The 23,681-nt window shown below is 33.7% G+C and overlaps 2 protein-coding genes and 1 long non-coding RNA gene across 3 annotated transcripts; 2 read left to right on the top strand and 1 right to left on the bottom strand.

Annotated features, from left to right (window-relative positions):
- Nucleotides 1-6,181: 6,181 nt before the first annotated feature.
- LOC122585882 lies at nucleotides 6,182-7,019 on the top strand. Its single transcript, XR_006321814.1, has 3 exons — nucleotides 6,182-6,496; nucleotides 6,635-6,688; nucleotides 6,800-7,019. It is a non-coding gene; the product is annotated as an uncharacterized LOC122585882 (long non-coding RNA).
- Nucleotides 7,020-11,698: 4,679 nt separating this feature from the next.
- On the top strand, nucleotides 11,699-14,917 carry LOC122599959 (inorganic phosphate transporter 2-1, chloroplastic). Its single transcript, XM_043772584.1, has 3 exons — nucleotides 11,699-12,663; nucleotides 13,117-13,308; nucleotides 13,974-14,917. The coding sequence occupies exons 1-3, from the start codon at nucleotides 11,971-11,973 to the stop codon at nucleotides 14,793-14,795; spliced, it is 1,707 nt and encodes a 568-aa protein (XP_043628519.1). The 5' UTR covers nucleotides 11,699-11,970; the 3' UTR covers nucleotides 14,796-14,917.
- Nucleotides 14,918-15,280: 363 nt separating this feature from the next.
- LOC122578784 (beta-arabinofuranosyltransferase RAY1) lies at nucleotides 15,281-18,799 on the bottom strand. The gene is made up of 4 exons (XM_043750824.1): nucleotides 18,547-18,799; nucleotides 17,586-18,314; nucleotides 17,246-17,492; nucleotides 15,281-16,691 (listed from the first exon to the last, which is right to left on the bottom strand). Exons 1-4 carry the CDS (start codon nucleotides 18,769-18,771, stop codon nucleotides 16,246-16,248), a joined length of 1,647 nt encoding a protein of 548 aa, XP_043606759.1. The 5' UTR covers nucleotides 18,772-18,799; the 3' UTR covers nucleotides 15,281-16,245.
- Between the last annotated feature and the right edge of the window lie 4,882 nt (nucleotides 18,800-23,681).

Genomic DNA, 23,681 nt, shown 5'->3' with positions numbered 1-23,681 from the left:
CAACCATATTATTACGTCATGAATTACAATCCAACTATGGGTCATAATTGAAACGAGGCTCAACAAATAGCATTGACTCAAGCTAAAATGCAACATCAAATGACGCTCGCCTTGCAAAAACAACAACAAAGGAACCCATAAATGCAACAGGATGCTTTGCAATGGGCCGAGGTTAGGTATGCCATGAAGTTTTTGGGAATGATTTTGTTGTGGAAAGATTTGAAGGCTCACATAGCGTATCGAGAATACTTGCAAGAAGAGTTTGGGAGCAAGTTTTATGCCGATGAGAACAACGACGAGTAGTTTTATGTGGTTTTAATCGAGTAGTTTTAATTTTATTTAGTTTAAATTTTAGTTGTAATGTTATTATTTTATTTGGTTTGTTTGAATATTGTTTTTGTTTTATTAATGTAATGTTTTATTTTTAACAATAGTAAGTTTATTTTATTTTAAGATAAATATAAAATAGAAATAAATAAAAATTAAGAAAGATGCGAGAAAAATGTGAGGTTGGTGTAAGGCAGTGAGTGAGAAAGATATGATTAAAGAGAGAGAAAACCTGATATGAAGGTCAAATTACTCCCATTACAAGGGCATAAAAAATTGTTATTTGATCAAAGGCATGAGAATTTTGCATGTATCACATAAAGCATATATATCATATATGATAAGTCGGTGCTACCTTAATCTCAAAACTCGTTATGATTAATTACCATGCATGTTTCTTCAATACATACAAGTTTTGGTCTTCACAAATTTCATTACAACAAGACAGAAGTACAAAAAATTAACAATTACCTTATTATTATAACGTAAAGTAAAATGTGTATATATTTATTCAAAGTATACTTTATTTTAGGGCTGTAAACGGTTCGGTTCGGTTCGGTTAGCTACAAATTTCGAACCGTTTTTCGGGTTTCGGTTTGGTTCGGTTAGTTAGAAATTTTGAACCGTTAAGTTCGGTTACCCGAAAATCGGTTACTCGAAAAGGTCGGTTAATTTCGGTTTTATTTCCGGCTAACCATTTATTAAAGTTATGCTAATATAAAGTTTAAGTTTTAATTACAATAGTCAATTTACATTGCATTAATTAATTTTTTTTATATATAATAGTTATTTAACTACATTAATATTTTGTTTTATAAATAAATATACATTTTATCTAATTGTGAATTGCTTTTTTCTAACGTTTTATTTATACAATGCAAGTTTCTATCTAAGAGTATCATGATTTACTACTTAAATGTCTTTTATATGATATACTAATGTTTTTGATAAATATCTTAAACAAAGTTAACAACTTTTCTTAAAAAGAGTATATATATAAGAAAATTCCTTATAATATTCAAAATTAATTATAGATTGTGAAAAAAAGTTAGTAAAATTGTTAATATCTTAAACAACAAATACAAAAATTTAGCTAAAAAGATATATAAATGATGTATTTATGGAATACATATATGTGTAAATATACATATATAATTATATATGATTATATGTAGGTATATATCAAAATTCAGTTCGGTTAACCGCGGGTAATGAATATTGAAAACCGTAACCGAACCGTTACACTTCGGTTTTTATGTTTTCGGTTTTTTCGGGTTTCAGTTATTTTCAGTTTTGGTTTTTTTGGTTTCGGATCACGCGGTTCGGACCGGTTTTTGGTTTTCCGGTTCATGTCTTACACCCCTACTTTATTTATCATCGATATAAAAAAATGAGTTAACATTAATGAATGCAAACGAATAATTTTTCATAAAAAAACTTAATTAAATAAAATGATAACAAAAAGGTGTTACGACTTGTGTAGGATTGTAGGGTACAGAAAAGGAAAATTAAAGTTTTTGTGCAATAGATTATAGCTTGTGGGGACTCCGATCTTATATATGAAAATTAAAGGAAAAAGGGTTGAGACGAAGAAGAAAAAGGTTGGGTAAAGGAAAAGAGAGGATATTTTTAAAATAGATCTTACATATAAACGGTCACGAAAAATAGAAGAAAAAATAATTAAAGTAAACAAAAAGAAAATAGTGATTTTGAATGTGAACGAAATATATATATATATATATATATATATATATATATATATATATATATATAATATATATAAAACTACCAATGGAAATAGCAACTAACTATGGCTCTTAGTGGGCCCAAACAACGTCCTAGGCGTAGGGAGATCGGAGCAACAGGTAACGCCTAGACGACGATTTTCTCCTGGGCTGCAGTAAGTAGATCGAGAGGTCGTTTCGCCCCTTGTCCCGAATATGGGTAATATGTTCTCATACAATGTTGCTCCAATCTGACCTAGCTGGCGAGCGATCCCAGTTCGCGACAGAGAACAAGACAGCAAGCGAGCGTACCTTTGTTCGCTTCTTCTCCACCAAGCACGGAAGTTTAAGGATAACTGTAGGTCGGTGGCTACCTAAGGAAACTCCGATTCGATCCGCCCCCGGCTGGGAGGCATCTACCTCATCCCGATCACAAGGAGAGGTTCACTATGATAGGGGGTACTTCTTTTTTTCCCTTCCGGAAAGAATGAAATGCATAGGGGACCATCCTTTTGTTGCGGCATGCTCCTCAAATTTACGGATTCACAGGGGGCCTCTGGCCCTACTTAGTTGACTGACAATGACAACTAATCAGAACGTGACATGTGGATTTAAAAAAAAAAACGCGGTGACATTTTTGTAAATAAATCAAACTTTTATCAGCCCGGTTCTGGGTCAGCTTGGGTTATGATCAGTATGGTTTGTCAGCTTGGTTGGGTCAGCTTGGTCAGCCTGGGTTCTAGGTTAGCTTGGTTGGTAAGCTTGGGTTCTGGGTCAGCTTGGGTTCTGATAAGCTTGGTTGGTCAGCTTCGTTAGGTCAGATTGGTCAGCCTGGGTTATGGGCCAGCTTGGTTAACCTGGAATCTAGGTCAGCTTGGGATCTACATTTGTATAGATTATGTGTAGTTTTGTGTCAAGCTAACCAACATGACCCAACCTGACCCAGCCCCCCAAGCTGACCCAACCCAACCCCAAGCTGACCCAAAACCCATAATCTACATTTGTGTAGATTGTGTCAAGCTGACCTAACCCAAGCTGATCCAACCTGACCCTGACCCAGACCCCAAGCTGACCCAACCCCAAGCTAACCCAACCTGACCCAATCAGACCTTGACCCCAATCTGACCAAACTGATCATGCTGACCAACTAAGTGATCAGATCCCAAGCTGACCCAGACTAAGCTGACCAACCAAGCTAACCCAGAACCCAAGCTGACCAAACCAAGCTGATCAGAACCCAAGCTGACCCAGAACCCAGGCTGACCAAGCTTCAAAAAAGTTTGATTTATTTACCAAAATGCCACCGCGCATTTTTTTCCATTTTACACATGTCGCGTTCTAATTGGCCTATAGGACCTTCTCTCCTTAAGACACCTTCTTACAGGATCTCTACTATATATATATATAGGGGTTGGGTATTGTAAAACAGGTATTAATGTAAAACAAATAAGACAAAATTTTGACCTTTAGATCATAGTTAAATTGATACACGAAGATTCACGAAGCAATTGATGTACGATGATTTTCATGATGCACGGTGATTATCACTAAAGAAAATTGTTTGATTTGTTTTACTTTAATAGTTGTTTTATTTTACCTAAAACCTATATATATATATTATATTTTTAATATTTATATTTGGGTTATTCTAACCAATGTTTTTAAGACAATGATTTAGCTTCATATTTATATCAACGGTAATGATCAATCCTCCTAAGTTGTTAGCTGAAAAATCATCAAAATTAATAAGATTAAGGATTTTTAGACTATTTTTTTAAGAGGATAAGTCATTTTTCTTATAACAAACTAATATTATTAGAATATTAATATTTTCACTAAAGGGAGGTGATATTTGTACAACTAAATTTTATACATCCACCACAAACATGCATTATTGACTTGTACACTCAGTTGTAGAACATATAAATTATGGTAGATAAATAAAAAACAGTGATACGGTTATCATTTGCCATGCCTAAATCATATATTATTTTTTATAAATAGAAAAACTTATTTTAAATGTTCAGTTTTTTTTTATACTTTCTTTGTATCATATTAAGTATCTTATATAAATTTTTTAAGTCTTTTTCTTTCAACTTTAAACGTAAATATTTTTGTTTATGTTGTACAACACAATGATATAACATATATGAATTGATTAAGTTTTAAATGTACTTTTCATTGATATAACTTTTCATCAACTAATGTATAACACAAACAAATATAATTACAGTCAAAGTCAGAAGAAGAAGTTTTGACAAGTCAAAATAAGACAATTAAAATGAGACATAAAGAATATATAAGAAGCTAAATAACAGTATTAAAGAAACCCTTATTCTCTCAACAAATGTATAACCATGCATATAATTAAGACAAGGTATTAAAAAGGAAGAAAAAAAAAGTCAAAAACTATTTGTGTAAGAGATTGTAACTTGAGATGTGTTAATTGTATGTCTTTAGGCTTACTTGAGATAATAGCTTTGTTTGATTACGTTTTAGTTTGGTCGTTACTTTCCGTTATAATCTTTTCTAATTACATTGATTGGGTAGGATCTAATAAATAGTTAGTATCATATATATTCACGTATTTGAGGTGTTGTTACAATATGTTTGGTTGGTTGGTCATTCCATACTAGTCTTTTTTGTTTGTATCGAACTTAGTAAAAGTAATCAATCAATAAAACTCATATTTCTCAAATTTGGATCGGGATATTTAATATCGACTTTGTAGATATTTCTAGATACACAAATATCTCAAATATAATGAAGAAACAATCTAGTCAATTTATAATAAAAAGTTGAACATTAAAAGAAAATATATGTTAGAATGACAAACAATTTACAAACAAATTCTTACAAATTCGTTATCTACCAATGAAAAATAAAAAAGAGAAACAAGAAATAAAAACCAAATGACAATATGATTGGTCATTTGGTCCATATATATCATGTCACTTTATAATATTGTGTTTGTAAATTGTTTGTATATATAACATTTTTTTTGCATTTTAAGTTTATCAAATTTATGCATTTGCATATCAAATAAACACGAATTCATTGATATGTCGATGCAGATTTTTATTACTCGTATCTATTATATAAATAAAATAAAATTTCGATAACATCATTATTATTAAACAAAAACCCACTTGATGTTATTAAACATTTTCTTATTAATAATTTATTTTTATTTAATTGATTTAAGACATCATATCTAATAAAATTTTGAGTAGTGTTTTAATAGGTTTGCGGATTAAAATGTTAAAAAAAACCCACAAAAATACTCATCAATCATGCGAATGAGATACATGCTTTTTTATGACTTTCATTTATTTATTTGTACTATTGGACTGCATGATATGTACAAACATTTTTCTTTATACCAAAATAAAATTTTCCTTCATCTGACTGCGTAATACGTGGTTACTTAATTAGTTTCTTTAAAACAAGAAGATTTGTGAGATTATTGGTATTGCATCCAAGGTAGATGCATAAAACAAATTAGGTTCTTTTGATGGATTAGGGAACAAGTTTAATTCATTTATTTTTTTTAAATAAAAGAAATTTTATCTTGGTTAATTAAGTTTAATTCATCTTTATCTTTATCTTTACTTACTTATAAAGCAAAAGACTAATTTGAAAAAATTAAAAATTTAGCTTTTAAATTACTAAATTGCCATTGACATTGTATACTTTCATCTAATACATAATAAATTACCAGTTTGGGATCATTTAAAATTGTTTTCAATTTTACTAGTAAAGTTGGAAGCATTTTGATCTTTAGATTGAAATCAAAGGTGAATATTTAAAAATCATGTTTGAATTTTGACAATTGATTTTAATCCAATGATTAGAATCATCAACTTTATTAGTAAAGTTATAAATAACTTTAGAGGATCTCAATCCTAAATTAACATAGATGCCCTCTCCCTAAATTCCCTCCCCTATACAAAAAATAAAAAATAAAAAATGGTAATGATCAATTCTCTTAATTTATTAGCCTATAAATCTTCCTAATTACTAGGATTGTGACATATGGAAAATCAGGGGTGAGATTAAGAAAAAGAATTAGTAGATTACATGTATTAACAAGTGGATATATTAGGAGGATTGGTTATGAGGATTTATCATTTTCAAAAAAAAAAAAAAAACACATTTCTTCCTGGTACCAATAGGCAATAGCCATCTTCAACACCTTAACAGCTACCACCGTCTCCCTGGCACCAAAAACCCTAACCTTTTCCTTCTCGATCTCCGGCCGCCATCACCACCATTAGCCCCGCCGCAAGCATCGACGCCATCGCCAACCATCACCACCATCATCAATGATTGGGGTCCCCGACTTATAAAAGGTTTCATGATTTTCACTACCAACGCGCCATTCACCACCACCGCTAATACCTTCTCTTTTGATGTGGATCTTCAGCGGCCATTCATCCATCCACGTATTTTAATTTTATATATGATATAGCATTCCTTTTATTTACATCTATCTGTATATTAATATTATTTTTATTTACATTATAACTAATTCATATGATATCCTTTTCCTACTGACTTTTTTTTACACTTTATGTTGCCAGGTCCTGATTTTCATTGAGGAAGAGTTGAAGACAGATTACAAACCGCATAAACAGGTATCTAATTTTTAATTTAATATCTATTTATTTGTTATTTTGAAGAGAATAAGGAAAAAGGTAAAAAAAAAAAATTGAAATATTAATATCCAGTTTTGGATTCGTTGCTAGGCAAAATGGACCTGTAGTTTTGGTTACCTACCATCTCTCTTTGCTACATTTTTGGTTGCCCATGGGGGTGTTGGTTAAAGAAGCTACTTTTATTGGATAATGATTTCGAGATGCTGGCGGAGTGGCGGGCAGTAATTATTGTGTATGTTAAAATATAAATTTTGAATGAATATGTGATGTTCAAGGATCTTCATCAGTTATGTATAAAAGGGTGTTTGAATGTGCTTCTACTTTTAGAGCTGTCATAGTTAGATATACTTGAGTATGTGGCAATCACAGATTTATTAAAGGAATAAAAAAGTCTGAAAAAATGAAAGACATTGTTTACCAACTGAAAGTAAAATAAAAGAATAGATATAGACTGCGGAAGAAGATCGGAAGGCGTTAGAAGCTCCAAAACCTTATGGGAATCTGCAACTACGAACTAGGGTTGATAGTGGGCGGCTAGGGCTGTTGAATCGGCTATCTTTTCGGATTTTGAGGGTTAGCTCGACTTATATAATGTTCAAAAGTCAGTTGCTGATCTGGGCCGCCCAGCGGCGCTGGGTCTTCGGGAGCCGCGCTGCATGTTGGCCAGCGACACTGGCTTGGTTGCCAGCGGCGCTGGAGCTACTGCTTCTTCTCGTACTTCTTTGTTTGGCTTCCGAATCACCTCCTTGTGTTTTGTAACTTCATAGGCCTTCATCTTGAGTTAGTTGATGTCATTTACCCTCTCTCGCATCTTCCGTAAACCTGCATAAACATACGACTCATTAAGTACCGATAGTTCCGGAATAATAACTCATTTTAGATATAGAAATGAGGCATTTCGATAGGGGTTTATATCACAAAATAGACGCTTAACAAATCGGAATTTTGTCTATTTTAATATTACCCAAGTATACGCGTAAAGCGATATTATAAAAAATTTCTAAAGTGACAAAATAAAAAATTCATGAAAATTAAATCCTAAAAAAGACAAAATGTTAATATTTATAGGAAAATTTTAAAATTCCATAAAAAAATTAAAAATACATGAAAAAATTTAAATTTTAAGGGGATATTGACCCCCTTTTGCCCTTTTTGATACAACCCTTGTACACACGTACTTAATAACACGAGATAACGGTGAACATGTTATTATATTTATATACTAGCTAAATAACCCGGGTTCAACCCGGATATTTTAATACAATTTTTGCTAGTCAATATTCAATAATGTTTAGTAAAGGAATAATTGCATATTTGTTTATTTTTATATATGAAATATACTTAATCAAAGAATGCAATAATAATTAAACACGGTGCAATAAAGTAGTTCGCATTGATACATTTCACATATATGAGAGAAACTGATAAAATAATACACAAGAATGGGAAAAAAAAGTTATAAACATATTAATGTATTTAAAGCTTTTAATAGATATCATACAATCAAATTTTCATTTGCTCAACACCTTCAAATTCAATAAATAATAAAAAAAAATTATGAAAATTATTACAATATTGTTTAAGAAGAAAAATCATTATTAAAGCTAAAAATCTTATAAAATACACACGAATTCATAATTATATTTCTTTAGTTAAGTTACAATTAAAAAATAATAATAATTAAGCTACAAATTAAAATAAACTATAACTTTATATTACTAATAATAATATTAGCATAATGATAATAGTTAATAACTATAAGTGAAAATCTTGGCATGAAATTTGTAGGAGGAAGATTTGGTTTCCAAATTAAATCAAATTCTACAAAAATCTAAAGAAAAGAAAAATCAAAATGATTTATGATTAATGATGTCATAATTTTTTAAAACCCTTGTAAGAAATAATATGAACTTGACACATAAGATTTTTGTTTAAAAAAACTTCTAGAAAGAATCCTCTTTTATTTATATAAGAGATCTATATTGTTGCCAATGAGTAAATTTACAAAGTAATTATGTCCCGCCGATTGAGAATGTATTTCATCACCACCACAAAAATACCTCCTTTCAAAGTGGATTTTATCTTATAGTTTGTTAATCAACAAAAAATCATGTGCTCCTTAGAATTTTCTTTCTTCTTATCTACTGGGATTTATTTTGTATATATGTAAGACAATAACCTTACAATTTTACATTTAGGCACCTCGTTTTCACATCTCCTAAACTAACTGAGATAATTTGAGGAATTTAAATTTTACCTACACAACTTCCCACCCAATTATTTCATAAACATTTCATTACAGTGTAAAAGCAACCAAAATAAGAAAAAGTCAGAATTAGTAAGTAAGACCAAATTTGGTTTTAAAGAAAATGGTTTTTTTTTAAGAGGCTATAACTTCTTGTGTATATTGTTTCGGTAAAATCTAAGAATAAGTAATGAGAGCATGTGATTAAGCCTTTAAAAATACATAAGACTTGCTTAAAACGAGTGTGTTTTAGTAGTCAAATATGAGTCCCAAAACATCCCTTTAGAGCTTTTTGCTAGAGTTTCAAATGAGTTTAAAAGGTCGTAATCTATTGTATACGCATGTAATCATAAACATACTTATGTCTATGTTGATAAAGAGTGCAAATAACAAAATTGTCGTTTTTCGATCGGGTCTTACCGTGTAAAGGCAATAACCACCAAAAATAAGAAAAAGTTAGAATTAGTAAGTATGACCAGATCTAGTCTTAAAGAAATGTACTTCTTGCGGTTTTTAAATGGCTATAATTTCTTGTGTATATTGTTTCGTTAAATTTAAAAATATGTAATGATAGCATGTGATTAGGCCTTTCAAATCTCAACCAATCATCTTTTTTCTCTCTCCTTCATAAATCATTTATTCCTCCAATTCATTCAAAATCTTTTATCTCAAAAACCGTACATCGATAAATTATAAAAATTGTATGGGTGTTCTTAAAATTTAATGCTCTTTCATTAGAGATGTCATTCGATATACTTTCGACAAATTTTTAAATCCGAGTGCGGAGCCCGTACGGCTAAGACATTTGACTATCATACTCTATGACATATCAACTCTTATAACCTATCACATTCTATGACCTAGGTATCACCACCACTATCTCACCACCACAACGCGCGGGTACTTGCTCTCGTTAAATTTAATACAAAATTGCTATATTGATTTGTTCAATCTTGTTGAGACCCAATATACGGTCATAGCCCATTAGGCAAATAACCATTGTGGCCCAATTTAACCTATTATCATTTTATAGTCCTGGTGAGAAGAAGTGAGGAGCTGAGAACTAGTTGATAATTCATCTTGAACTGCCATAACAGCATGGTTGTAAAATTTGCTCGCGACGGGGCATTATTTTTATTACATACATAATATGGTCATTCAACTTAATACCTTAGCCTATATGAAGTGGTGTCATTTAGTATCGATTTACACATTCTTACGACCTTTATGCTTTCCTTTGATGGTCGAGGATATACCACTTTGAAGTTACAACTATCAAACATGATTCCGTTATAAAGCAGTTGCCGTTCTTGTAAAAGTTTTATTTCATTTGGACATACGTAAAATGCACACATCCACAATCCGATACGAGTATATGACGCACAAAATAGCATTTAAGCCGAAGATACGTCTTTATGCTCACGTATTTGAACCCGTGGCTCATAATAGCTCAAAAATAGCATATGATGGTGTTAAGCCAACGCATAGAGGTACATTACGCAGTCTTAATTGACCATCAACTTCTGTATTTATACCAAAGTTTATAAATTCATCCTACTCTCATCATGATCACCTGGGTCGATCTTATTAAGTAGAAATCAACTATGGTATTAAAAATATATAGGTCGAAGGTCAATATTACAAAGAATATTGGATATAGTATAGTGTAGTAAACTAGTAGGGGACCTAAGCTATCCAAAGTTATGTAGTAACAACAAAAACTAGGATAACATTGTCTTTTCATACAGAAATTTGATTTTTTTTTAATTAGGTTATTACAGTTATAATAAATACAAGACATTCAATATTCCACCAATCAGAAACTTGAAAATGATTGATACATTGCAAAACAAAACTATCTTTAATTTCACCGAGATAAGTTATACTAAAGAAAATATCTGATTCAACCTTCAGGGTGATATCAATTTTGACTTTCCAACTTTAATTTTTTCCACATGGTTTGGTTGCTTAAATTTTGTTGGACTTGTTAAAAACAACACTATAATACAAATAAGAAGATGACACATTTTGAGCTCAACAATCACACTTGTAAAAACATCCTTTCTACTCCCCGGCCAGGAGGTCATGCTACATTCTTTTGAAGAGTCAAACGAGGAACAGCATAAAGAAGTAGACGTCTTTAAATCTTTAATGTGAATGTATACAAATTCAATGTTATATTTACTACCAATATGGTGTTTGAAGAGTCAAAGAAGATACACTATAAAGAAGTAGACGTCCATGTGGTTAAGAATACAAATTCTATGTAGAAAACATCAATTTTGCTACCCACAAAGTTTATGTTATATTATTTAAAGTGTCAAGCATGGTACATTATGAAGAACTACAAATCCATGTCAGTATAAATACAAATGTAAGGTAAAAAGCCTCATTTGGTCCATGCTACAATTTTTTTTTGAAGAGTCGAGCACCTGACACTAAAAGAAGGGATTGTGTATGCACAACATTTAGTGATACACGATAATTGTTATTTTACACAATTGTACACTCTATTTGGAACCAAATGTTGTTGTGTAAGTATCACCTCCCATAAAGAAGTGGACATCCATAGTGTATAAATACAAATCCAATGTCAAAAAAACATCATATGAATTACACATAAGGTCAGTGCTACATTCCTCATATAGTCAAGTAAGTCACACAGTAAAGTATTTGGCTATAAATACAAATTCAAAAAAAAAGAAAAAGAAGTAAAACAAAGTGAGTGAGTGTTTGGGTGGTGCATCCTTCAAGCTACATAACCACCACTCGTTTCAAAAGGATTCAGATCAAGTATTCCACAATTAACAACCACCAATACAATGTGGACTTGATCACTTGAAGAAAAGGAAAAAATCTCACCAAATAGAATGTGCAATCACCTTGTCTACCAACAGCCACTACTCCTCCTTACACCACCACAGTCCATGGCCACAGGCTAAATTGTTATTATTAGTATTATTCTATTCAACAATCCGCATATTCGCTCTTACGTTTATATCCGAAAACACAAACTATGACTACTTCTTCTTACTGTTTTTCCTCTACTAGAAACCCAATTACACATTCAAGTTTCTTGTTTCTTAATTCAAACCTTTATCTACCAAAACACAGAAATCATGCTGCTTTCACTCAAGAGCCAAAAAAAGATTTGGTTTTGAGCATACCCAAACCGTCTTTCTCGCTTTCCAACCCGAGAAACTATCAAAAATCCACACCCCTTAATGCATCTTTATCAGAATCATCTTCCAGTGAAAATCATGAAAATGTTAAAGAAGAAGGTGAACTGCCTGGAATGGCTCAGGCTTTTCACATATCTTCAAACACAGCTTCTGCTATATCAATTTGTATAGCAGTGGCAGCTTTGTGTTTTCCACTTGTCATGAAATCTTTAGCTCAAGGAATGGGGTTAAAGATTAAGTTGTTATCATATGCAACACTTTTATTCGGGTTTTATATGGCTTGGAACATTGGTGCCAATGATGTGGCAAATGCCATGGGTACATCGGTTGGGTCTGGGGCTTTGTCACTAAGGCAGGCCGTGTTAACGGCTGCGGTGTTGGAGTTTTCCGGGGCGTTGTTGATGGGAAGGCATGTGACTAGCACAATGCAGAAAGGGATTCTTGTTGCTAATGTTTTTCAAGGAAAAGATTCTCTGCTTTTTGTGGGTTTGCTGTCTTGTTTAGCAGCAGCTGGTACTTGGTTACAGGTAAAGATTGCAGCTTTTTGCTGCTACTAGTTGATACTACTGTCTTTTGAGGTCATACATGTTTATTTCATTAGATAAAGAGACCGAGTCCACTTAATTACTTAGCTAAAGTCAAACAACATATCGAATTTGATCATCATCTGATAATAATCCTTTCTTATGTTTTGTGGCGTAAACAAATATATAACAAAAAGCAAATGTATGACAAATAGTTCATGCATACCCAGCAAAACTTGAGTTAAAATTGTGCTTATCAAGGTCAGAACTCTAAGAACCACTAATATTTAGAATAGAATTAAAATTGTGCTTATCAAGGTCAGAACTCTAAGAACCACTAATATTTAGAATAGAACTAAAGAACGTTTTCTTCAGAAAAAACGGAATCCCTAAAACTTAACTAGGGAACTGCATTTGACCTTTTATACAGGAAATAAGTTTTTGGGTGTTGGTCAGGTTGCATCATTCTATGGGTGGCCTGTCTCGACTACACATTGCATTGTAGGATCCATGGTTGGATTTGGGCTCGTGTATGGAGGACCTGGTGCAGTTTTCTGGAGCTCACTAGCGAGGGTCACATCATCTTGGGTTATATCTCCACTTATGGGCGCAGCAGTTTCCTTCCTAGTGTACAAATGCATCCGCAGGGTATGTACAACCTACTAAACCTGGGGATAAGTTGGCAATCTTACATTTACCTAGCCTTGAAGGTTTCTTGCAACTTTTTACTTGGTTTTCCAAGTCAAAATATTCATCACTGATTATTACGAGTACAACGCAACGTAAAAATAGTAATTTAAGCACACAGTATTTGAGATGTCTTCCATGCAACTTTACAAGTTTTATTCTGATGTGTCAACTCTTAATGCCAAACAGGCGTGGGAAAAAGTCTGAATTTTTACCCCAAATTCGAATGTATCTTTGCAACCTTTGTGAAGATATTGCATAGAGGTGGCAGTTTTGATCATCCACTTGACTAAATGGGAAAATATGTCAAAAGGGATGAAATTAGCAAGAGTGTTTTTCAATACTAACAACCTTCTAGCTTGTTTTATTTTCAAGAGCTAGACTATTATTGCAACATAGATTTTAGATCATATTTAACAGATTAATCTGTTAAAAAATAGACAAAAATATGTTAGTGGGTCCACCCTACTCAACCAGATGATCCCACAGATTTCGACCCATTACTCATCCAGATCATCCCACCCATTTTGCCAACTCTAGTTGTGATTAACAGATGTCCAAGATGCAGGCTTTCAGGTTTTTACAAGCATTATTTATCTATTTCTAACCCATAATACTATATTTAGTTTGTTTACAGTGCTCCAAACCCTGGGCAAGCAGCGGCTGCAGCCGCACCGATTGCTGTTTTCGTGGGTGTCACAGCAATAACTTTTGCAGCTTTTCCTCTTAGCAACACACTCCCTATAGCTCTTGCCCAAGCTTTAGGATGTGGCACACTAGGTGCGTTCATAGTCAACAATATTATCCGCAAACAGCTTGGTCACCTCCTAGACAAGGCAAAGTTGAATCAACAAGAGCCACACGAGGAATCAAGTCCTAAAAACATAGGATTTCTGTCCGATATCGCGGGTCCTACCGGCACCCAACTGAAAATAGTCTATGGCGTGTTTGGCTACATGCAGATTTTATCCGCTTGCTTCATGTCATTTGCCCATGGTGGAAATGATGTCTCCAACGCAATCGGCCCGCTAGCTGCAGCTCTTTCCATATTACAAGGCGGGGTCACTGGGGGTGAAATCATCATTCCAATTGATGTTCTTGCTTGGGGTGGATTCGGGATTGTTGCAGGGCTTATGATGTGGGGATACAGGGTGATTGCCACAATTGGTAAAAAGATCACAGAGTTGACTCCTACAAGAGGATTTGCAGCCGAATTTGCTGCTGCTTCAGTCGTACTATTTGCCTCAAAACTCGGACTTCCTATCTCAGCTACTCATACTCTCGTGGGTGCGGTAATGGGGGTCGGGTTCGCTAGAGGACTCAATAGTGTGAGAGCCGAAACCGTGAGGGAAATTGTTACCTCATGGGTAGTTACTATTCCAGCTGGTGCATTGTTTGCTGTGGTCTACACATGGCTATTTACCAAGTTCTTGCCAAATATTTTTTGAGTGTACATTAAAAGGTTCAAACTTAAACCATTTGGAGGCTTTAATAAACCCCGATCACTATCCTTTTCTTCTATATGATATCTAATTTATGATTACCTAATTGGAAATCATCGTTTCTATAACTTGGCATCTATTTATCTTTATCTCTTTGCATTTCATCTTTTATCTTTCTACTGATTCCTATCGATATATCTCTGCCAAGCAATTAACAAAACCCTCTAAACTATCGATATTTATGACAAAGAAATTATGATTTCTATGAAACATATTGTGTTCTGATGCTGCATGGATGAATTGATTTGTGACCTTAGGGTCACACAGAAGTAGAGGTGGGCAAGTGCAAGTTCAACCCATTTTTTATGAATGGGTTGATCTGGCTTAGGGTTTATCCTAACAGGTCAAATAAGAATTGTAGCTTAAAACGTAACAGGTCGCATGAGTTGAACAGATTGAAATAAGCCCAAAGTGTATACAAGTCTTAACCATTAAAACAAGCATGATAACAAACTCCCATTAATGTAAAATGTTGTAGACTTAGAAAATGGGTAAAGGTTACATAGCAAAAGCAGCTAAAGCAATTACAGTTTGCAGTTTATATTCATAAAACTACATACCAGTTTCATGTGTTTCAAATCGGATCATTCATGGAGAGAGTTCTTGGATGGATGTTAAACTAGGCTCCCAGTCAGATCCCCGCCATGATTTTGACTTTTTGACTGGCGGCACAAGTTTTCGCTTTGACTGTATATGTTTCTTAACTAAACATCTGGACTGCTTCTCACTTGAAACATAGTAATCTTTTGCTGAACAAACCGAATCATCAGACTCATCAGCATCTGTTTTTCCGGTTGATTTTTTCTTTCTGGCCAACTGTTTCTTTTTCAGCTTCTGTAATGTCGTTAGAGGGACTAAATAGTACTTTTGGCCAGGCAAGAGTAGATCTGTTGCTGATAAAACACTTTCATCAGGGTTCTTGAAAACCTCCGGCCACGCAAAGCACATCCCGGGATAGCTTTTAATTAATTGAGAAACCACTACAGGATTTTGATAAAGATCTTCTTTGCCGCCAGCATGAACAACTCTAACACAAAATTCCCTTGACTTTAGACTATTCCCAGATGAAAAGGAAGCACTTTTAACCAATTTTGGATTTCTTGACTCTTTCGGGTCCAGTGACCGGACTCCAAAGAGGGAATGAATACATCCCTTAAGCATTTCAAAAAAGTAAAGTCATACTGATGCTGGATTAAACCATTATAAACCACCAAACCCTTTTTTTATCTCATTTTGTTTCGTCTTATTTCTTTTTCTCTGGCCGGCTCATATGATAAAACCAAAGTTTTAGCAGCTACTTGTTTGGCATGTAGCATATCTTTGTAAACATCGATTTTTCAGCAATGATCTTTTTCAGCCCATAGAACAAAGATTTTCTAATACGAACAATATTTGTTCAAAAATAGCTAACAGGTCTCGATATTTGCCAGCTCATCAAACACATCCTTGTGCTCATATCATATTCCCATAGTCCCGATGATACCTGGCGTTCTAGTTTCTTTTGTCTCCCACTAATCCAATTATTATGAAGTACAAAACAACCTATTTCCATGCACTTTGCTGACACATTACTCGAGTCCCATAAGTCTAGGTAAGCCCCATTTGGAAAAAGGTTTCTATCCAAGAAACGGATGGTAAGATTAGTTTCAGGTTCGATACACATGTCATCACCTACACGGTTTGATCCGTTCAACCCACACAATGTATCGTAAAAGCTTGGCTGTTCTGAAAGATTTGAAAAAGATGCATGCTTCACCACCTTCTCTAAAGCAGCAATTGTTGTACTATCAGAATAAGCATAGTAAAATCCCGAGTTTAGGCGACGAGGCAAATTTATCGGACCTGCAGACACAAGACGAAAGTAATTAACAGCTGAAGTATAAGAAAGTGGAAACGTGCGGAACTTGCAAAATATCATACTCCCTTCTACCAGAGCAGACTACGTAGTCCAAAAAGGTGACAAGATGAGTGGCTCGGGTAACGGGTTGAAAAGGATCATTATTTAGTACAACTCAATATGTATGGCAAACACTTTTTTTATTCATTTCTTAGAGTTTAAGAAAATAATTAGTGCATTATTTTTTATTACAGAAATGGTGTCATTTCAATGATGATCTTAAAGTAAAAATGATTTAGGAGTTTGTCTGCATTTAAAATAGACTTTGGTGAACTTTAACCTGTTTGACCGGTCCCCCTTTTAGCTACTCTTTTAGTCCATGTTGAGATTTCTACTTGAAGCAGTCCACTAGCCATGTGAATCACATGTATACCACAAAGTTATTTTGTAAAGGTGCTTTATTAGTGTAAAAACTAAAAACTGATTATAATGCACTATCTTATTTTTAGTGAATGTGGCGATGATCATTTTATGCACACGAATTGCTTAAAACACAAACCTGTGATTTTGTACTCATCCGACTGAGCCACGAAAACTGCGGGGCCAAAAGTGGTAAGCAGTGGTAAAGGATTCTTAAACCAATAGACATCAACGTCGCTCATTAGTAAGTTATAGCCCAGCTTCAGAAATTCCAAAACTATCCTCGATTTCACTTTTGTTACCTTTTGAAAGCAATTTGTTCCAAAGTGGCAGTCATTGTAGCTGATGTTGCTTGGAGCTAATCTATCCCTAAAAACAGGCAATCCCTACAACAAGACGAGTTACATAAGATATAACCTTAGAGATATATACAGAATTAAAGATCCAAACTTGAACTAAATGTGCATAAACAAGCTCACCTGCAAGACACAGAAATCGTATGTCTCATCATCAAGAGCACAAACAACAAAGTTTATAACGTGAAGAGCGTGTAGCCTACAAACCCAACTCATTAGCATATCTTTATAACTATATCCTGCAACTGCTAACACGATAGTCTTATTCTGGTCAGCCTGTTTGGATAATAGAAGCTCTATAGAGAATGGAAGGGCTAATGGCTCTGATGACATCAACTGATTCCTTTTTGAGAAGCCTTCCTTTCTCTCAAGTGATTTTATCTTATCGAAACAACTCAAAAGTTTCTTGTGCTTACTCAATCTAAATACCCCCAAAGTACTGAAGCTTAATCCTTCACGGGATCCAAATGGATAAATAATGTCCTCTTTAGTTTTCCCAAAATAATAGTGTCCGTTACATTTGAAAAGTTTGATCAGATTGAAATAACTGACTTCGTGAAAGAACAATGATCCATAGGAAGCTCCCAAATGGGAATTTCCAACATTCTCCCACTTTCTTACTTCATCATCATCACTTACCAAGAAACTTGAGATAGTCCAACTCGCATCAAATACGAACCTAAAGTTAGAGGACAAAGCCTCGTTAATAATCCAACAGGTGTAAAGACCTTTTCCATATAAAAACGGAGGAAGAACGCCGTTATGCAAAGGAAGGTCTCCATTATTCCATGCCATAATGATGTTCTTGTCATCACAATATTCCCACCGCTCACGAAAAAGATAGTCCTGCAACTAAATGGGACGGGGTGTTTAGATAAACAATATGAAAGTCATCATGTAGCATTGAATAAAACAGACTATATGACGCCTAAACAACCATATATTAATAAGCATTATAGATTACTCAAACACTAAAAGAAAAAAAAAACAAATCACTGCTACTGAAGTTGTAATGGCACTTCCAAAATGCACATTCAAAGACCCTTATATATAACCATAAGGCTGTTTTAGGCCATTGTCCTACCTTTTTAGGTATAACCCTTTCACCATTGTCCCCTAGCCAATGTATTCCCTCTACATCCAACTGAAATGGGAAACTTGAAACATTTCTTGATGAAGCAATGAGGAGCCAATCATGGTCAAGTTTATGAACATAACTTAATGTTGAAAAGAAGTCCGGCAAAAGAATGGTTTTTGAATCCATCAGAACAGATATATCAGAATTTGATGTTTGTGCTCTTGCAACCATTGAATGAAAAAATGGAGTACCTAAAAACCTAAACATGTTTAAAAAACATGTAAAATTTCTACATTCATACTCATAATATCATAGAATCATACATCTAACAGTTATTATAAATGTAGCTTAAGATTAACTGTATGTTTGGACATGTGTAGTAAAACTCATTGTCACTTAGTGTCAAAGTCAAACAATCAGTTAAGTAAAGCTAGAGTTATGCAGGTACCTCAAATTTATTACCATAAGTTTCCTTACATTAACTTCTTGCCTACCTCTTTAAATATAGAGGTGGAAAACCTTAGCCTATTATATCGGAATGATTCAATCCTGGCGTGATACTGATAACGAAACCAAAGTGGTATTATAGAAACATTTCCTATCCAAGAATCAAACCAAGTAGGCTGAAAGTTGTCTGGAATGTACTAAACTTCTTTGAAAATTCAAATTCGTTTACTTTGAAGAAAATTGATAGTTTTTCAATAACAAGATTTTACATAATATACTTTTGAAAAAAAACTATGAAATGGGACAAAATAAGCTTTGGCAGGTCAAACGAAACCGTCTGGACCGGCACTTAAAGATGGACCTGTATCGACTTGAATATAAATTGACCCATTATACTATGGACCTGCCTGTTTCACCACCTCTTTTAACAAACTGATTTCTCTGCCCCCAAATATACAAAATTTCACAACAGTCACATTAGCCATTTACTAAACAACTAAATATAGATTATACGACTTCAAACTGTAATAATCAACTTAAACGCAGATCCAAACACTCTCAAGAGTAAGAGATTGTCCTAGAATTCACATAAACAAAATCAAGATTTACACCTTTCAATGAAACTCTATTAGAATTTCTAGGAAAACTAACTACAGCTGGAGGCATGGAGCTTGTAGTTGGAGCTTTTATCTGTACAAATGTGTTTATCAGAAATTAAGGGGTTTTTAAGTAATTCACATTTTCAATAGTTCAAACTACTTTTTAGAAGCTACTTCAAATAGATTATTTTTTTCATAACCTCCTAAAAGTTTTGTGACTCTGACAAAGCTTAAAAGATTCAACTTTTGCTAATCATACACTTCACCTCTCTCGTAAGCCCCTAGAAGCTCCGCGCCATACATACCCATATAAGCACACCAAGTAAAGAAGCTAGAACTTTAAATAAATCAAAAAAGCTTACGTGAAATCGATGTTGGGTTCGACATAGACCCTCGAATGAGGGCCAAAAGAGCCTGCAAAAGTAAAAACAGAAGGGTCTTGGCTAAACAGAACAACCTTAATGTCATGTGATAAACTAAGCCATGATCTAATAGCTAAAGACTGTCTGTTCCCAATTGAACCACTAAAAGGTTTAGCAGCTGCAAATATTGTAACAGTGGGTCCCACTGAACCACCAAGATTCTTGATTTGTTCATTAGGTGACATTATTTGAGTAGTTGCATAAAAGGAGATTGAAATTAAGGCAACCCCACATAACCAAATTAACAATAATCCACTTTTTAGTGTTTGTAAATGAAAACTTTTCACCATTTTTTTTATACAAAACGTATATATGTATATGTATATAAATAAACAACTTGATCAATCTCAGATTTCGATTAAAAAATATTGAAAAAAATACTGAATGGGATTAAAGAATTGAGCTGGGTTTGATCAAAAATATATATTTTTTGGATAAAAATCTAAACTTGTTACATGAAGTATTCTAAATATATATGATTATATGATATGGGGTTTAAAAAATGAACATTCTTGTATAATGTAATAGATATATATATAATATAATAATGCCTTCATTATATATTAAGGAAGAATAGAGTTTAAAGGTGTAAAAAATGTGAGAAAAAAGGTGAAACTTTAACTGAAAAAAGAAGCTTTGTTTCGGTGGGAAATCAACCATGGCCGCCGGGAAAGGCGAAAGTGGTGGTGGTGGTGGAGGAGCAACAAACATGTGACACTTGACGTTGAGTGGAAGTTTTGCCATATCACTCACTCACTCTTCTTGTCAAAGGTCAAAACCTTCTTCGACCATTATTTTTGTATTTATTTGGGCCGGTTTAGTAGATTTTTGAAGGCTTCGTTCTTGAGTTTTTCCTTTTAAAGGAAAAAGAAAAATAGGAATTTTTACATGTATTATTGAGTTTTTAAAAAAAAAAAAAAAAAAGTGGAAAGAAGGAAAAATCAGAGTTTTTCCTTCGAAAGTTTTCTGGCCATTTTGGCCTGATTTGGATGGAAAATAAAGTGAAAGGGTGATTGCAGGTGGAAGGGATGGTTGCAAGTGGCGGTTTCAAGTGGCGGTTGCAGGTGGTGGTTTCAGGCGGTGGTTGCAGGTGGCGGTTGCAGGTGGTTGCAGACGGGTTTCTTTTAGTTTTCGTTCAAACTCGAGAATAACTTTTTTGAATGTAATCTTTTATCCTTTCCCCCTCTATCAAATCTTCTCTTTTTTTTTTTTTAATAAAACTTTGTTTGGATTAAACAAGTTTCAGGCTTTTATTTTGAGAAAAAAAAGCCCAACATGCTTATAAACAAAAGCTCCATCATATAACATTAGAAAAAAACTCATACCTAATGAATAAAATTACTCTTATACCCCAAAATTCCCTTACCTTCACTAATCACTATCTATGATTTTAGCTTTTTTCATTTCTTCTTTATCACTTGTATTCTCACAATTTCTAGTAAGTAAATCTCTTTGTATGTTATTTGAATTGGTTTTTTTTTCTTGCTTAGTTGATTTTTGATTTTTCCTTTTTTATATGTGTTAATAAATTTCTTTGTCTCAACATTCCAATGACAAAACATTTCATCCCCAACTACCCTTAGATTAACTGTACTCATACTTTCTATCTTTAGCTCATGTAAGATATTAACAAATAACTCGCACGCAGTGGCGGATCTTGAAGGAAGTCATGGAGGGGGCCGAAAGTCGCAGGAGCCAAAAACAATACTAAGAAAAATATTTTTTCAAATGAAATACGGATAAAATAACACTACGCAGCGAAAAACGGAGGGGGTCGGGTCCCCCATAGGTCCTTAATAAGATTCGCCCATGCACGCACGCACACACACATATTATACTTAAAGGACACGACTTGTTAATCAAAGATGGTGGCAAACTCACTATCTTATAGAATGAATTGATAAATGGTATAAACAAATCCACTTTAACCCTACCAATGGTGCCCTGATCATTTAATAATTAATAACGAAGGATGGAGAAATGTATTGAAGCTTGAAAAAGGTGGGAGAGTCAAATAGTGAGTCGTCGATCCGTGGAGGTCGCTTATTAGCCGGATCGCCTAGGGGGTGGTGTGCCCAGCGACTTCAAGGCGAAATCCAGTGGATTACCTAGGCTAACCGCCCCACTTCGGATAGCCTTAAACGGGAGATTCTCAACTTTACAACCAATCAAAGAGGGCCTTTTGTTGAACTTTAATGCCAATGTATCAAAATTTATTTTTAAACCAGATATGCCATAAAAAATTCTCAAGGCATAGAAGTACTAACAAGATTCTTTTCAGAAAATTTACCCACAAGCATAACATAATCGGCATAGAAGAGATGCGGAATAAAGAGTTGTTTGATCTTGATACCGATAAAAACCATTACAAACTATATTACCGAAAACAATGTGCAAGCCCTCAATAGCAATAATGAACAAGAAAGAATCCATTGGATCTCTTTTACGAAGCCCCTGCTGAATAGAAAATTCTTCGGTTGGATTACCATTAATCAACATAGACGTTCTAGCAGAAGTAAGACAAGCTTTAATCCAAGAAATCCAGATAGCTCCAAACCTTAATGCTTTAAGCATATAGAAAAAGAAAATCCCTGGAAAAAAATTAATATACTTTTGAAAAGTCAATTTTAAATAGCATAAGCTTTTTCCTTTTACTTTTATACCAATCGATCACTTCCCAGCAATAATGGGCCATCCAAAATTTGTTTCCATTTGTTGAAGTCACATTATTCAGGGCTAACAACCGAGTCAATAACCAAAGTAAGACGGTTAACGATAAGCTTAGCAATTATTATACATTGGAGACCAATAAAACTTATCGGCCTAAAATCAGACATAAGGGTCGGATTACTAACTTAGGATTGAGAGTGATAAAAGACGAGTTACATTCGTTAAGAATATACGCCTATCTTTAGGCATACAGTTTGGATATATTTATCATATTTTTCTTAAATTCTCTTTGGAAGCCTCATATTCTACAATGGTGATGAATAATATCCAACGACTACTAGTGTTGACGATAATGATGATTGAGAGACAAAGACTTGAGCAGGCGGCTAAAGTTAATTGAAAAAGAGGATTATGTAATGCTTTGTAATTTGTGTTGCTTAATCTTAAAGGGGTGAGCTTATGTTCAACATATATATTGGAATCTTGATATTTTCCTTTTTCCATATCTTTTCTATATATAAAACTAAAGTCCCTAACTAAATTTTCTCATTCATTAATCCTACTTGGCATAGCTATCCCCCTTCCATTCATTTACTCTACTAAATAAAATGTTATTAATGACATCAAATACATCTAAACAAAATTAAATTAAATTATAAATTAAAAAAAGATTAACCCAAAAATTGCTCTTTAGTCGTGCGTGAGATCCCCGAATTCACGGGGTTTTTCAACATAAAATATTCAATCATTAATTATATCCTCAAATTTATGAGTCCAAATCTTTTTTAACGAAACTATACTTACATCCTTCAAGACTGATAACAAAGTGTTAGTTACAATTCAATAGATTTTTTAAATTATTCAATATTGTTTTAAAGAAGATTTGTTATTAAATGACTAGCACGGTACCCGCGTAATGTGGCGGTGGTTGTGGCGACAACGGTGTGGTGGTGGGGGCTATTGTTGGTGGCAGCGGCAACGTCAACTGATGTAGATATATAAT

The sequence above is a fragment of the Erigeron canadensis genome, chromosome 1 (assembly GCF_010389155.1).
Source record: "Erigeron canadensis isolate Cc75 chromosome 1, C_canadensis_v1, whole genome shotgun sequence".
NCBI lineage: Eukaryota > Viridiplantae > Streptophyta > Magnoliopsida > Asterales > Asteraceae > Erigeron > Erigeron canadensis.
Note: the sequence above shows the minus strand (reverse complement) of the source record. Positions and strands in the feature narration are given on the sequence as shown.

Coding starts and splice junctions, on each gene's coding strand:
- LOC122599959 (XM_043772584.1), top strand. CDS start 11,971: ATGACTACTTCTTCTTACTGTTTTTCCTCTACTAGAAACCCAATTACA. Junction 12,664..13,116: donor CAGCTGGTACTTGGTTACAG/GTAAAGATTGCA, acceptor GGTGTTGGTCAG/GTTGCATCATTCTATGGGTG. Junction 13,309..13,973: donor TGTACAAATGCATCCGCAGG/GTATGTACAACC, acceptor TACTATATTTAG/TTTGTTTACAGTGCTCCAAA.
- LOC122578784 (XM_043750824.1), bottom strand. CDS start 18,771: ATGGTTGCAAGAGCACAAACATCAAATTCTGATATATCTGTTCTGATG. Junction 18,315..18,546: donor AAAGGGTTATACCTAAAAAG/GTAGGACAATGG, acceptor CGTCCCATTTAG/TTGCAGGACTATCTTTTTCG. Junction 17,493..17,585: donor ACGATTTCTGTGTCTTGCAG/GTGAGCTTGTTT, acceptor GTCTTGTTGTAG/GGATTGCCTGTTTTTAGGGA.